The following is a 17,081-nucleotide window of genomic DNA, read 5'->3' on the forward strand; positions in this document are numbered from 1 at the left end:
GAGCATACATTTTCCTGTTGTCAATCATGAGAAAACGTTGACAATTTAAGTTAATTAAAATACAGTCACATTTTGCAACGCAGGTGCAACACGGTTATGCGTAATCTACATTGCATCCTCTGCACACTGATATAAGTGATGTTCTTCCACTCAGCAGTTGAACACTACCTCGCTCTCACATAGCTCTACCGATGCGATATACACAGTCACACTTCTTGGGAGTAAGAACTCGCTGTTAATAAATTGGCTTGGGCGCATGCCTTTGTCACGTCGTGTAATATATTTCCATTGCTATAGCAGCGACATTTAAAATTTGAAGGTAATCTTCAAATAATAATTATTATGTGTAACAGGTATAACATGATACACACAAAATAAAGCATCGGTAAATAACTATAAATATATTTTTTGTTCAGAAAAATTCAGGGGATGCGACACATCACCCGCATCCATGCCATCCCCTTGTCAATATGTTGAGGTACACTGTACTTAAATTATTTGTCAATGTTATATCTTGGATATCTCTGGTTTGGTCTGCAAAGGAAAAAGAAGATTGTTGCTTGTGTAGTATAATTATTATTATGTATAACCAATGGTTCAGAAACATTTCTCATTTTATTTGTGGAATACTGTTTCTTCATTAAAATCTACATAATAAATAATACACAATGAAAATGAAATATGATACAAAACATTATTATCCCATACGAAAATGGGGTAATTAAATATAATTATGCTTTACATCTAGTCTTAATTTAGATTACATATGCAGTATAACACTCATAATAAAATATGTCGTCTTAACAACACATACTACAAGAATAACATTTCCTTGACATTTAATTTTGCTGTCTTACATGTAGCTTCATGCTTCTTGAATTTGAAACAGAAAAAATATTATGCAGCAGTATAGAATTGAGTGCATTATTGTAATTACAATAATAATCTGTTTAAATTACACCACCATACAGTCGTAGGCCTTCTCACTAAAATGCAAATTTAATGTTAAACAATTTGTATTATACAGAGGGAAGTGATATAACTCTGCTGATTGAAGGAGTAATAATTACATTAAAATAAATAAAAATCTTGTTATGCGTTTTGTAATTAAGTGATTGATTAATTAGAAAAGTATACTGAAAATCTGTGTAGTTTGGCAACAGTGCATCACCGGCTCACCTACGAAAACACACATGCACTTGATCTGAAAGGCAGCATTCCATCCCTTAGTGATTGCAGTAGAGTTGCCAGACTTCCTAATAGCAGGGAATAATGACACACGTTAGTTTCTTTATTTACTTTGCAAGAAAATCGCCCATTTTATGTAAAAACTGTAAAGGGATAAATCATTCTTTATCAGTTTCTCTAATGATAAAAGTAAAAATCAGAATCGTACAGATACTACTTATTGAGTAAAGCATTGTTAACATTTAGGGGAAAATTATTTTTTTCTGAGAAAAGTATTATTCACTTGGGACTAACAGGATATTAACATTTTTTGTTGTACTCTTGTGCTGTTAATATCTGCAGGGTTATATTACTTCCACCCTGTATACTCTCTGAAAGGTCTACCTTGATGTGTTGGTAATGGTTTTTTTTCTTGTACGAAGGAGAAACACAGCTTACACTGCAGCCTGAGGCTTATTGTGCTTACCACTCCTATTTTTGTGAATGATTGGATAGCTGAACAGCAGTGCTCTTGTACAATTACACCATGAACTTAACCCTACCTATTGTATGGATGATGATAGTTTTGTTGGTTGTTGATGACAACAGTGACGATGATGATGATGATGATGATGATGATGATGATGATGATGATGATGTGTATGCAATTTATTCTGTATAGGAAACATCTGTATGAAGCAAAACTACGTAAAATGTTTAGCACCTTACATACAACCTGAAACTTCTTTTTTAAATGAGAATTGCAGAAAAATAAGGCTAATCAATATAGCATCTGAAGAAATTTGTCATTATAAAGGAAAATATATAGGGGCTGACATTTTTATTTTAAGAAAATTTAAATGTAATAATATTGGTCACTTATATTTGAATAGTCTTGTTGCATAAGTTATGTGCACAAAAATCCGAAAATGAGATAAGATTGCCATGTTGTTCAGAGATGTGAAGTACCATATAATAATCATAGTGTTGGACAACTCGTTTCTTCCTTACTTATTTCGACATTGAAAGTAAGGAATAGATGCATAACTCGCCATGTCCATCATAAACAGTGATGCATGATTGTTATGTCCATGCAGGAATACTGCAGCAGAAGTTGTCATGTCCCTTTGGACATCAAGTAAACTGCAGTAAACCTAGTTTCGTCCAGATTTTAAAATGTTGTATTTAAATGCTTTTATACTCCTTGTCATTGTCAGGTCACTATTTTAATTATTTATACGTTAAGTTGACGTTTTTTTTTAAATTTGCTAGCAAAATCTGATTTTCCCAGCATTATAGAGAAATATTTCTCGCTATAATATGAATCCTGTTCAGGCAACTAGTGCAAGTTAGTAAAACATGAAAGAAAATAAGTAATACAAGAATCTGGTAAAGAAATATAAGCAAAACATAGTTTTAACTTGATTACAAACGTTAAATTGTGCTTTCATATTAATATTGTGTGTTTACCGATTGTTTTTATTTTTGAAAAGTGTTAAATTGAAATAAAAAATATGCATAATATGTAAACAAATGCACAGTACCGGTAGCTTCATTTCCTCCACGTCCGTCATGTTAACATAAGGCAATGCAATCATATTGGTGCAGTGAAGTTACTTGAAGATGTGAGACGAATATAACAAATTTTGCACTCACTCAGAAAGAACAGTAAGTGCAATATAATTGTGGAAACTCCCAGGCACCACAGACGTTGTAATTGGTCTAAAGATAGGCCTACTGATCGAAATAAAGTTATATGACAATATTCTATTTCGTGCTTGAAAGATTGGAAAGTAGAAAATATAAACAGCTCTTCATTAACTGTCTGTGTATAACAAGAGACAGACGTCAGTTATTTTGCAAAAAGTATCTCAAGAGAGGTGAAATGTGGTAATAGTCCTTCAGTGTGCCAGGGATGACTGGCCAGGAAAGCAAAGAGGTGTCCCTTGCACACTGAGGAGATCACTACTGCAGCTATAGACAAAACGCCTGGACGTAACATAGCCAGTAGACTATCTCTTAGCCCTGAAAGCACTCAATCGTTACTGGAGTTCGGAAGCACCTTATCATTTACATGATATTCATAATGTTCTTCATAACATTATACTGTAAGAACTAGGTCTAGTTTTCAACAATTTATTTAAGTTTTGCAGAGGTTATCTATGAGCAGGTAGACATCATTTCGAAGATTTGTTGCAATATAAGATAAGATTAAACACTGTATTAACATTTAATTACATTCTTAATCCTATGGTTTTTAAAATTGAAGACTATACATCATAATTCACGGTGAAATGAGTCCTGCTGTTGCAGAAGAAGGAAAATGACAGGTTGGGAAATGGTCAATGCGTGTTGGGAATGCTCAAGATTGGAAAGCTCTATGTTAATACATTATATTGTTTTTTTTTTTTTTTTTTTTTTTTTTTTTTCCGAAGTTGTGAAGTTTTTCCTGCCTTTAATTAGCATGAGGACTGAAATTAACCAGACCTGGGTATAAATTAACATGCAGTATATTGATGAAAGGATGATTAATACTGAATTACCTGGTTTTACTATTTTATCAAAGGCTTTAAAAATGTTTTATTTATGTCTTTGACGATATGAGTCGTCATAATAGTAATCATAATTGTAATCATAACTATAATCGTCATCAGGAATAGGGCTAACATTTTCATCCTCATGACGTCGTCTTCTACGATTTCCTGGACCATAATTATCATCATAAAACAATGCCAACCTACGAAGTACACTTTTTATTTTATCTGTCAGATATGAATCTACCTGTCCGACAATGTGCAAAAACTGAAGCAAACGTTCAAATGCTCTGTTTAATGTTTCTGCTCTTTCAAGCTCTGTTCCTACTTCTTTGAGCAACCCTGGCAGTGTTGTAACTTCCATTTTTTCTTGTGTCTGGACTGTTGAAATTTTACTGTTTTCTTGTATCACATGGCGTGGTTTAATGTTGTTGGTTGATAACACGCTGCTTTCAAATTGTAATTCTTCATCCAAAACTGAGTTACTATTTAGAAGATGTGTGGCTCTACTTTGTTGAGATGATATTGTTGACTGACTACTATTCATTTTATTCAATACCGGTACTGCCTGGAAGGATGACATCTGATCATCACTGTTAGAAATATGATTTGTAAATTCAATTGAACCACTTTGAACTGAATCTTCAGCTTGAGGGATTTCTTGTCCTTCATGATTATACCTAATAATTGGATAATCACGCACATATGTAATATTTGTGAGTGAGTAATTGTGAGTAGGTTTAAATGCTTCTTCTTTTGGTTCATTAAGAAGAGAATTGTTGTTGGCTACATTACTAATCAAGTTCCTTTTTTCGTCTATTTTAAATTGTTTTGGTGTATATTTATGAACGAGTTCGTTCAGATTTTCATCTTCTAATATTTGTTCTTCTCTGTGGCTAAAAGAAGAATATGATTGGTTTGTATAACCATTAATTTTGCGATTCTGTATGCTACTCATAGAATTGTTTAAATTAATAAAATTTAATTTGTCGTCAAATGAAATACTCTTTGATTGTATTTGCTTGGAAGACTTGGTAAATATATTCTGATCATAATTATTATTGCTATCATTTCTGCTGAATATTAACTGTTTATTGTCTTGAAGTACATATCCTACCACAGGATTTCCATCATATTGATTAGCTCTTTTCTCTTGACGAGTTGGCTCACTTGATGTTAATACTGTTTGTTTATTGAAGTTATCATGAATTATTGTACTGTTCACATTGTTATTTTCTATTTCATTTTTCGTACTGTTCTCCACGAAATAATTCTGTTTTAAATTTTGTTTAGCTTCATATATTTGTCTGTTTGAATCGCCATCATTGAGATTAGTATATGGTGTATCATCAGTCAATAGCTCGGCTGACAAATAATTATTCAAAATTAGTCTTTTGGAGTTATGATCAGCTCTGGAATATACCTTTATCTTCTTGGCACTGTCACTGCGTATCAAGTCGTTTCTCACATTATGAAGACTAGCAGTGTGATATAAGACATTTGATTTTGTGTTATTTTGTGATTGTTCACTTTTCGCAATGTTCTGCATTGTTCTTCTCTTACTACCTTCTAAATTTATGAATGTGGGATCAGAACTGATGTTGTTGATAACTGACATTACTCGCTGAAGCTGATTGCTACTGGATACAGATGATATTGTAGCATCCACATTTTTTGATAACTCATTGCAGTGATATAATGTCATCTATAAAAAAAAGAGAGAGAGAATTAAGAATACCATCAATATCGTAAACCAAAACCTCTATACCAGTGATTCTCAACCAGGCTTTTCGGCCCTCTGGGTATCCGAAGAACAATTAATGGAGGGTTGCAGACAAAAAAAGTAAAATAAAATAAAAATAAAAATAAATAAATAAAATAAAATAAATAATAATAAAATAAATAATAATAGTAATAATAATAATAATAATAATAATAATAATAATAATAATAATAATAATAATAATATGATAATTTTTTGAAGTTATATGAAAATTTAAATATTAGGCTATTTTGCATTAAATAAAAAAATAATTAAATTGTTTTATTTTTAAATGTAATACCAAATTTCACATTACTGTGTTCTAAATTCTACTCTGATCTTTAGGCCAGGTGGCCACATTAAAGGAATGAGAGGAAAAGTTGGGAGTCTTATCATAAAATGTTGAGAAACACTGTTCTAAACTACAGTTCTTCTGTTATAAATCACGATCTTGGGACAGCTATTCTTTAGCGGTGTGGTTTCCAAAATTTTTGAAGGCGCAACCCATTTTTGGACGGGACTTTTGTTTCTAATCCTCCCTCACTACTGGTATCATACTGGTACTTTATCCCCATTCGAAAATTATAAATCTTTGTAAAATCGAAAACAAAGATAATTTTACTCTGAACCAATGAATATCACTCAAAGAACGATCAAAATAGAAGAACATGGTGCAGCAATTACAAGAAATATTATGTAAGCTTAAACATCATCTCTAATATTTCATACTACAGTATTATAGTAACTTAGTGAAAACATGATTTCGTTATATGAAAATCATCTTCTTCACATATTGAAAAAAAATTACCCGTTAAGATCAGAACTTCGAGTGTACAGGTACCTGCAAGACAAGAAATCGGAATATCAAAATCTGATTTCCAATTCTGTCTCTTTTTTTTTTAATCTGATATTTCCTAACATTTAAAACACTTTGAATATTTGAATAATAGCTTGATTGAATAGTTGAATAGTAATTCGAAAGGTCAAGATGTTAACATAACAGTCAGGAATGAAATAAACTGATTTATAAAAAAACTTGATTTCTGGTCAACATCACTTGGCAAAAATAAATTTGATTGATTGCAATGTATTACAGAAGTATGGAGAATTTAGCTAAGTATGATACGATAAATACAGAGTTTTTTTGTGGATAGGTAATTAATTAAGTTTGCACAATTTTAAACGACAGCTTTTTGAGTATTTTCCTGAAACTTTTGTTTTACTTTGCAAATCATCTCGCAATCCCCCCCTCAGCTTTTTACACGACCTCCGATGGGGTCGCGATCCATACTTTGGGAACCACTACATCATTAGAGTGATTTTTTTTTGCCTTCAGAGGAGAGCCCGTAGGCAAGCATGCAGCCTTAGGCTTTTTATGCAACCTCCTTTATTGGGGTGATTTTTGAAGTTCTTAGGACCGCTCGTGATTCACTGTCTGGTGCCATCTCATCGATTCAACCAAAGCATCCAGGTCTGACGGAGTCCACGTGAACAGGAACGCCCCTCCGCCCCCCCCCCCCCAGTGATGTTCCTCTGCAGTCTCTTCAGATCAATGGAATCTGTTCGCAATTCATGGGGATGAATCTGCTGCATCCTTAACCAGAGAGACATGCTACCGTTGATTCCACAACTCACCAAGGCGCCATCTATCTGAGGGAGCTACACTCTCTCGACCTAACCACAGTCTGCTTGTTGAAGTCCCTGCAGCTTCTCTGGATGTTATGTTTTTTATTTAACGACGCTTGCAACTGCAGAGGTTATATCAGCGTCGCTGGATGTGCCGGAATTTTGCCCCGCAGGAGTTCTTTTACATGCCAGTAAATCTACTGACATGAGCCTGTCGCATTTAAGCACACTTAAATGCCATCGACCTGGCCCGGGATCGAACCCCATAGAAGGCCAGCGCTAAACCAACTCGCCAACAAGGTCGACAGCTTCTCTGGATATGTGCAGCTCCCGCAGACGATGCCATCTGTAGGTGGATCCTGGAACCACGTCTGCCTGTAACTATTGAAGATGATTAATGAAATGATGTAATGAAGGCGAAATGATTCCAAGGTTCGAAAGTTACGCAGCAATTCTGCTTCAAGTGGTTGAGGGAAAACTTCGGAAAAAACCGCAACCAAGTAACTTGTCCAACCGGGATTTGAACCCGGGTCCGCTCATTTCACGGTCAGGAAGACTAACCATTACTCCACAGCAGTGGACGCATTGGAGTGATACTCTTGCACGCAATCATGTACGCGTACTTATGTTGCACTTAATGAGTGCCGTGGATTGCTGAAATGCTGTATAATATGTTCAAGTACTCGCTATTAGTTAAAAAAAAAAATTCAACAAGATTTGGGGTTTGATAAGAGCTTTAAAGTAAATTACTTTTCGATGGTGTTGAATAGCAACCTTGTAAAAGTTCCACTTTTTCGCTCTTCTGTAAAACTAATATTTTGACATACGAGGTTGCTGTTCAACACCATCGTATTGCCTGTTGCCAGGGTAATGGTGACCTTGTTGCCAGAATTACAGGTGCCTTGACCACACGCGTACAGAATAATAAAATTAATCAGTGGGTTTCGTGTTTGCATTCGAAGTTAGCTCCATTATTGATTTAAAAACTGGATAGCTAATGCACAAAATAACCGAAAATTGTGGTCAAAAATCTTGTTTCGATACCGCAAAAACAACATTTACAATTCCGCACAATTCATCTGATAACGTAATACCGCAGTCTAGTATATACTCGTACAGTCACGAAGCTCAATACGTAGTAAATATGCATCCATAGATAGTTGCTAACCACTAGGATCGCTAATATCGTCTCATTACAGACAATGTGAAAGAGTACCGGCATAGTCTATTGTTCCTAGCACCCTCACAACACAAGCTTCGTGACTATATACTAGACTGTGGTAATACCACAGTCACGCAGTCACGAGCTCAATACGTAGGGAATATGCATCCATAGATAGTTGATAACTACTAGGATCGCTACTATCGGCTTATCACAGACAATGTGAAATAGTACCTGCACAGTAGTGCCCTAGCACACTGAACAACCCAAGCTTCGTGACTGTATATACTAGACTGTGGTAATACCAAATTTATTCTAACTCATTCTGTACTGGTGAAGGTGGCGCTGATGAATATGTGTTCGACGTTCGGTGTAGATGGCGCTGTATAGTGACAGGGTTCGATGTCTCCATAACCACAGTCGAAAGTAAGTGTTGCTGATGGAAGTGCTGTATGTGATTGGAAGTGAATTTAAAGTGAAATTTCATTTCATTTATAAGAACGGTCATAAATCATGGCGTGGAATGCATTGTTAAGGACAATTTCAAATATAGAATCGAAAATAAGACAGTAATTTTTACTTGTGAACGAAATTTGCAGTTTCTGTGTAGTAATGCGCGTGATATATTAGCGGATGGAACATTTTACGTTTCACCAAAATACTCGTACTTTCATCAGGTTTATACTATACATACATATACTACATTGGGGTACGTCCAAGTTGCTTTTTGTTTACTGTTATTGAAAACTGTATGCATGTGGAAACGTATTCGTGATTTATGTAGTGATGATTTTAATCCTGAAACCATAGTTTTAGATTTTGAAGTTGCTGCTCATAATGCAGTCAAAAAAGTGTTCCTAACATAACCTTTAAAGGCTGAATTAGGCCAGACGTGGTATAGGAAGATACTCGACCTGGGACTTCGCTCTGAATATACCAATCCTAATTCCGAAATAGGAAAGTTCCTGAAATATGTTTGGTTTAAAATATGTACCTCCATGCACAGTAGGGGATGCGTTTGTTAAGTTGCATAGCATTATTCCTAATCACAATCAGTTAATGAGATTTCTAGACTATGTAGACTTACTTGAAAAACTATGTAAGTGAAGAAGCTAAATTCTCTCCTAAATTGTGGGTCAGTGTACCAACAGATGAAATCAGAACAACAAATGGGGCGGAATCGTTCTATCGTCATTTGAAACGACAATTTTACAAACCTCATCCCTCAATCCATGAATTTACAGAAGTGTTAAAACAACTGCAGAGTGGAACGTATCTTTCTTTCAACACAGCGCGTTATAACAGAGAACAAACAGGCGTGACCAAGATAATCATCGTGTTGCAAATGAACTGTGGAGGAAATATCAAAGTGATGAATTGTCATTACTGGAGTACGTTACAAAAATTGCACTTCGGTTCCAGCCCATCGTACTGTAGACAAACGGCATACCGGGACAATCACTGGACAGTGTGCTTTAAAGGTAAGTTGTTGTACAAATATTAATTTTATTTAAGGATCTATTAATTTAGAGCCTTGAAATATTTTGTGCATTTGCAATCCGTCGTTTCGCGGGAAAGAAAGTATGGAATTTTGCGGTTTAGCAGTACCGGTACCTATTTGCGTAAAAGCAAGCCGTCGGATTTAAAATATATTTCCCCGCACCGAGTATGAAGGAATACCTATTCCAGGATCCGTGGTGAAAAATAAATGAAGAATTTTAAATTATTACAACACTGAACCACAGCCGAAAACTAATGTTATTAGTAGTTAGGCAATGAACTAATGTAACTTGTGAGACCAGGCCAAATGACGCTACCTCTCGCTACGAAAATGAGGGCGCTGAAATTGCGTATAAAATTAGCTGTCGCATGGGCTCTCTCAGTAATACAGAGTGGACCGCTCGAATGTACCTAATTCAATTGTATGTGACTGGTAAACGGTTGAAGATAGAAACATACAGTAACGTTTATATGAAAGGAAAACTCGACACCATATCTCTACGTGAGCTCCAGCTGTCACTGTGATATCGAGGCGATGAACGATTTCTTGCCAAGCACGTTGGATCATGTTTTCTGGAATGCTCTCAATAGCCTCTATGATGCGCTCCCGAAAATCACGAATGTCTCTGACTGGGGTGGCGTACACTCTATCTTCGACGTAGCCCCAGAGAAAGAAATCGAGCGGTGTTAAATCAGGATCAGCGCCGAGACGGTCTAGCATCGTATTGGCGAATTCCACTCGTTTGGGTTTGTCATCCGACTCCAGACGTTGCATTAACTGCACTTTGTATGCGTACAGTTTGAGACGTTTGTGGACAATTCATTGCAATGTTGATTTTGGTACCGGTACTTGAAGTTCCCGCAAACTCTTCTTAATGACTTCCGCGGGCTTCGCTCATACGCGGCTTAACATTTGTAACCATTTCGTCGCATGTTCTACGACTTCCACCATGCTTCTTCAACACCGATCCTGTAGCTAAAAATGTATCGTGCCACTTCTTAATGCTTTTAGCTGTTGGAGCATCATAGTTAAACATTCGCCGATACTCCCTTGAACTCTAATAATTGATTTAAACTCCGCATACCACAACACAGTTTGCGCTTTCATCTGCGGTGTCGCCATTTTGACAATCGATGCAATCTACGAAAAGAAACCATGTCTGCGCACCATCTACCGACAGGATTCGAAACTTGTTGAGTTTTCCTTTCATATAAACATTACCGTAAGGTACTATCTTCAATCGTTCACCAGTCACATACAATTGAAATTAGATACATTCGAGCGGTCCACTCTGTATCTCGGCATCGAGAGCAGCTACAGAACTGTGCAATCACCCGTGTGATTTGTAATGTCGAATTCTGTCATATTAAGGTGATAACAGGCACGTACGATACACTATGAGCGAACCATAGTGAAAAGTTTTTTGAGCTGGTACTAATTTCGAAATGTTGCTTCACACGAAGAGAAAATATATTGCATGCCATTCATTAATTACTTCTCTTATCATGGACCCATACTCTCAATTTGTAAATTGAAACAAAAACAAAACATTCAAACCAACACAGCTGTAGTTTCATTCTCGAAACTGGGTGACGTAGGTTATTCTGTGTGCTGGTGTAGCCTATACCTGATAAAGTATATACAACTTTTGTTATTGTTTTCATACATTTTTGTTGAAATTTATTGTTTCTGTTTTTGTGAGTTCCGTTTAATTTAGTGTCTTTAAATGTGTTTAGTTTTATGTTTCAGTCATTAAAAAGCCTTACAATAGTCAGTTGTTTTACATCGTAATCAGGGGTGTATGTATTAGGCCTGGCGGGCGCTGGCGGCGCCAACACACTGTTTTTCGAGACCAGGCGGCGCCAGGGCACTTTTATGATTCCCATATTATTGTCAAATTTTTCATCTATACAAAGCCATATTTCATTCGTATTTAATCACTTTCATAGTGAGGTCTATTCCGCATACCTAACAACTTCTATATCTAGATTCAAACCCAAAGTGCGAATTAGCGGGGGGAATGGAGGGATTTCCCTCCTGTTGGAAAGTTATCCCCCTCTCATAAATTCATATTAACATCCCTGCCAGGGATAACTTCTATCCCCCTCCCTCACAAAATATAATTGTTTTAATACGAGTAGGCCTATATGTATTTTATAAAGTACAAAGTAAGCAAAGAAAATAATATTTCTGTATTATCATCACCGGCAAGCCGACAACAATCAATAATTTAGGAATTACGCATCTTATCAGCTTGTTCTCGGATCCAATTACTGTTATGATCCAGATGCAAGACAAGTAACTCAGTGCGACCAAGCGTTGAGCCGTATCGAATGAGGATAATAATAATAATCTTATGTATGGTATTCTCTATCTAGTATTCTATCCCCCTCCCCCTCCCCCATCAGAAATCTTAATTCGGACCCTGTTCAAACCCATGTATTTTTGTATGACATTCCATAAGTATTCTTGCTGAAGTAGTGGTGGTGGTAGTGGTGAAGACGATGATGACAAGAAAATTACTACCGGTACTACCAGAATTCCAGAGCCAGAGCACTTTGCGTTTAGAAATACACCACTGGTCATGATACTGTAATATTTCATGGTATTTTACATTTGAAGACTGGCTATAGAGTAAAAAGGCTGAAAGCGCCAATATCTTTCAAAATTAGTTCCTCCAAAAAAGAGTATGTCCCTGGCTCAATCCACTAAGAAAAAAGGATAATCCCCACTGTAATTTTATTTAGAATCTTTCTTCTCCCATTGATGTACAAAATGTAGCCTAATATATTACATATACGTATTATATTATATATTATATTATATTATATTATATTATATTATATTATATTATCTGCTCATATTGTGATAAATTGTACAAATCTATATCGATGTGCAATATGTAGTCTAATATATTACATATACATATTATATTAGGCCTATAATATTATGTGCTCATATTGTGGTAAATTGTAGGTACAAATCTAAAAATAACCTTCTGAATCGGGCTCATAGAAATGAATTTAGGGGGAAACTTGTTAATAAAATTCATGGCTAGCCAAAAACATCTAACGATGATCTTACTAACAATACTCAACATCAAGGGATGAATCTTGATTCTCCACATCTTGAAACAGTCAGCATCAAGAGCCGGCTCATGTTAATCAGTCCTATGAAAACAGGTTAGCATCGTGGACGTCATATTTTAATAATGACTAGGCTTCGAGACTTCAGACCCGATAGAGCAGTTCAGTGGGAAATCTGCATAACGGCGTACTGAGTATAGTGGTAAAGCGTACAGTGGGTGGGGGTACTGTAGAATGAATGACAACAAATACGCAAAGAAAAAGGCTCTGGATTTCAAGGTTCTGACGAATAATTTACTTAGTTTTCATGCAAATCTATTTTTAAACTGTGTCTGAAACTATTACACGGTTAGAAAAGTCAGAGCAAGAGATGCCGGAAGCCCTCAAATTAATTGAGGAAATGACGCAGAAAATTAATGAGACAACCAGTACACCGGTTACTGAACGTCTAAAACAGAAGTGGAAATCAATATTATGTAAAAATAACGGACATGGATCACTGTTGTGTAATATAAACAGCAAATTAGTGGACATAGAGTCTCCCGAGAATGAAGGACTGTCTCTTTAGAGACTGCAATTATGTTAGGTTTTTTCGTTTTGCTCCTAATAAAGTCATGCGACGTAGAGCGCAGCTTTTCACAGTACAATCTGTGTTTGGTAGACAACTGAAAAAGATTTACGTTTGAGACACTGAAAATGTGTCTTGTAGTACATTGCAATTCGGTACTTCTTAAAGACGACCAATAGGATAAATGAAGAAATGAAAATTGCTACATGTTTATTTCCACCATTAACACTGTGTATAATTAAACACAAATGCTTATAAAAGACAGGAGAATAAATGCTTTTCACATTCTTTTCACATTGTCATTGTGTAATGTGTATTTACTTTCAGAATGTACATATGTGTGCGTTTCCCCATACTACCGTACTCTATTCTAAATAACAACGTTGTTACCTGAACACATCTCTACCTTTCACTACCTGCAGCGAGTCAACAACCTATAGTACAAGCACAGTAAACTTATTGTATCGGGTCCAAAGTCTCGAAGCCTGGACCATTAATAGAAAAAAAATGAAGGATTTTGTGGAACGGAAATGTAGACGTCATATTCCATAAATTCAACAGTGTGACCAAGTCCATTCCTATACACAAGGAAAGTCCGCATATACGTATTAGCACAGTCTAGTATATAGTCGCGAAGCTCAATACGTAGTAAATATGCAAACATTAGATAGTTGCTCACCACTAGGATCGCTAATATCGTCTCATTGCAGGCAATGCAAAATAGAACCGTCACAGTCTATTGTTTCTAGCACACTCAAAACTCAAGCTTCGTGGCTGTATATAGTAGACTGTGGTATTAGGTTGTTGCTGAAGTTCATAGCGCTTTTGTTCGTCATCACAACACTGCGTTGTTAGAAGATTGTTTATCGTTTTAATTCGTAATTTGTTATTTTGAGTGTTATGCTTGTAAATACACCTTGAATTTTGTTGGCTAAAGACGATGGAGTGTCAAGTGGAAAAGAAAAAAAAAAAACGAACACTTCGACATATTTTTCTGTTTGAGTTTAATAGAAGAGCAAAGGCAGCGGAGGCGGTTCGAAACATTTGTGCTGTGTATGGGGAGAATGCCATTAGAGAAATGATTGTGTCGTTCCAACACACAACACCCGGTACAAAGTTGGTGTCCATCCACAGAAGATGATGTTATGCGTCTGATGGGGAGTCGTGTACTACAAATTGCTAACATTTATTATCAAAAACTCAGACACCTTGCGGCCACAATGGAAGAAAAACGACCGGGAAGACAGATGAAGTGCTGCTGTAACACGATAAGCACGCCCGCAAACATGACGAAAGTAGCTATCCAGGAGCTTGGTTGGAAGGTGATTCAACGTCTCACATATTCTCCCGATCTTGCGCCGCCAGATTTCCACCTTCTCCATTCTCTATCCAACAATCTTTAATGAAACTCCTGTGATAACGAAGATGCTTCACAAACTTGTCTCGACGACTTCAACTCCAAACCAATAGATTTCTTCAGACGCGAAATCAAAAACTACCCCAACGTTGGCAGAGAGTCATAGATAATAAATAAAGATGAGGGATTTGTGCGGTTTGTCGTCAGGTTGCGTGTGCATAGACGTTATACAGTTGTATGCCCAGTGCCTGTGTTGACTTTCGACGTAAACAAACCACGCGAAGAGTACAATCTAAAAGTGACAAATGCAACACTCCGTTAAGGTCTAGCAGATGACAATTTACAAATATGAGGAATATGTAGAAACATTAGTATAGTTAGAAGAAGAAACTTGCCTTTATGATTCATCCATAGCTTCAGAGCCATCACAAGCCGAATTGCACTGCACTACTACAGACATTCTTAAATTATCGAATGTCAAACGTCGTCGTCGATCACTCAAACAGTTTTTGAACTGCGAAAAGCTTCTTTCAACGTCACAGGACGTTAAGTATGCTATCCTATCGTCTGATGATTTTGCATTATTCACCATGTTACAAATTGTTAAATAGCTCTTATTTTTCTGCTATTTATTCTTTATTCTCTGTATGCAAGGTCCTGCAGGTCTTTTCTTGATTTTTTTGACACCTCTTTTATTATTGCTATGCCCTTGCATATTTTCAAACCAGATAGTCTTTACGGAGAGTTGTCTGATTCGGAATGCGCTGCTTGGTATATTTTTCCAAAAATCTTCCAACGGAATATTTGCTTTAATCATCATCGCACATAAATCCTTAACAAGTTCTGGTTTTCCATTTGATACTGAGTTTAATGTTGAGAAAATCACCACCTTTAAATCGTGTGCAATATTGTCTTTATGTTTTCTGCTGTTACAGTGTCTTTCTACGTAATACTTCCTACATATTGTAATTTCATACTCACATACTGTACATACAATTGTGTTTGCTTGGATGCGCAACATATCACTGCTGTATCTCCGCAACGAAATATTTAATTTCACATTCTTTGTTTGCTTGGTTTCCGTCATTGTAGGTAACTATTGCTCACTACGTCCGTTCACCACTGCAGTGCATTGGACTATGAAGGCCTGTGTTCGTTTCGTGTTATAAGACGGCAAGTAGGCAAATGGATAGCGTGCAGTTGCATTTCTTTTGGTTGCACTGGTCGTAGTCGTTCACTTGTCAGTCCACCTGTATGCTCCCTGTCTAGTCAACGTGTTTTTCGTGCTGCGCACAAACCCCTCATCTTTAATAATACATATTACCGATTATACATCTTGATTACACAACTTTTAACACTATATCACTTCGGAAAACGTATTATTTGTATTTCTTCTTGTGTTAAATTTTATATTACCTTGTTAACATGTTTCAGACTGCTATTGGCCATCATCAGAACTGATTAGTTTCTGTCGTCGATTCAGCTCAAATAAAAATTTCTGTCGCAGCGAAAAAAACTACGAATTTTTTCATAAACCGAAATTTTGCAATATATTTTAAAAAATAATGTTATTCAGTTGTGCTTTTACAAGAACGCGAAAGAGACACGTGCATTATAAGTGAATAAGTATACAAAACTAATAAAACCTTGTCATTACTCACATACATATGGATAAATAATATGTACCGGATATTCCCATGTGCTTATAGGCCTATACAGTTTCCAGTTTAATTTCATTGCCCTAATTCTTTGTATAGACGTTGCACGCCATAATGGGGATTTCCTAAAATTTCCTATAACTTATTTGTTATTGTGCTTATGTATGTGTATTCTTACCTTCGTTATTATAAATAAAACTATAAAGAGCTTAAAGCATGTCTTCATATTTGTAATAGTCACTTCTAGCAGATGGTAGATTGTACACTGTTAACTGCAAACTGTGTTATGACCATGTCGGTTGTCAGCTGGATGCTCTTTCTGTTGTTTATGTGAAATATGCAGCTGTCAGCACTGTAGTAGATTACAGAAAGAATGGCTTATGCTGACAGCACTACGTAAACCTTCAACATTATTTATATTCTAATGGTAATGAAATCATAAATGAAGCTGTTTCTGTGATAATCGAGTTTTAAAAGGCACGACATTAAGTAATCAGGGTCGCCCATAGAATTTGTGTCTCCCTACCTGCCACAAACGTTTGTCAGGACCCTCCCTCTGCCAGTATTTAAATGCATGTTGAAATTCTATAATTATTTAAATACTGTACTAAGATAATAAGCTAAGGAAATTATATGCCAATGTCCCTACAATGAAGCAAA

At 36.0% G+C, this 17,081-nt stretch overlaps 1 protein-coding gene across 1 annotated transcript; it reads right to left on the bottom strand.

The window, feature by feature from the left end:
* Positions 1-705: 705 nt before the first annotated feature.
* LOC138698284 (probable serine/threonine-protein kinase DDB_G0283337) lies at positions 706-16,689 on the bottom strand. The gene is made up of 2 exons (XM_069824079.1): positions 16,600-16,689; positions 706-5,406 (listed from the first exon to the last, which is right to left on the bottom strand). The coding sequence occupies exons 1-2, from the start codon at positions 16,645-16,647 to the stop codon at positions 3,748-3,750; spliced, it is 1,707 nt and encodes a 568-aa protein (XP_069680180.1). The 5' UTR covers positions 16,648-16,689; the 3' UTR covers positions 706-3,747.
* Positions 16,690-17,081: the final 392 nt, after the last annotated feature.

This window comes from Periplaneta americana, chromosome 1, assembly GCF_040183065.1.
Source record: "Periplaneta americana isolate PAMFEO1 chromosome 1, P.americana_PAMFEO1_priV1, whole genome shotgun sequence".
NCBI classification, from domain to species: domain Eukaryota; kingdom Metazoa; phylum Arthropoda; class Insecta; order Blattodea; family Blattidae; genus Periplaneta; species Periplaneta americana.

What these genes read in the sequence shown, in the direction of transcription:
- LOC138698284 (XM_069824079.1), bottom strand. Translation starts at nt 16,647, where the DNA reads ATGAAGACATGCTTTAAGCTCTTTATAGTTTTATTTATAATAACGAAG. An exon ending in TTTTATTTATAATAACGAAG is followed by an intron (nt 5,407 to 16,599) that starts GTAAGAATACAC and finishes TTTTTTTTATAG; the next exon opens with ATGACATTATATCACTGCAA.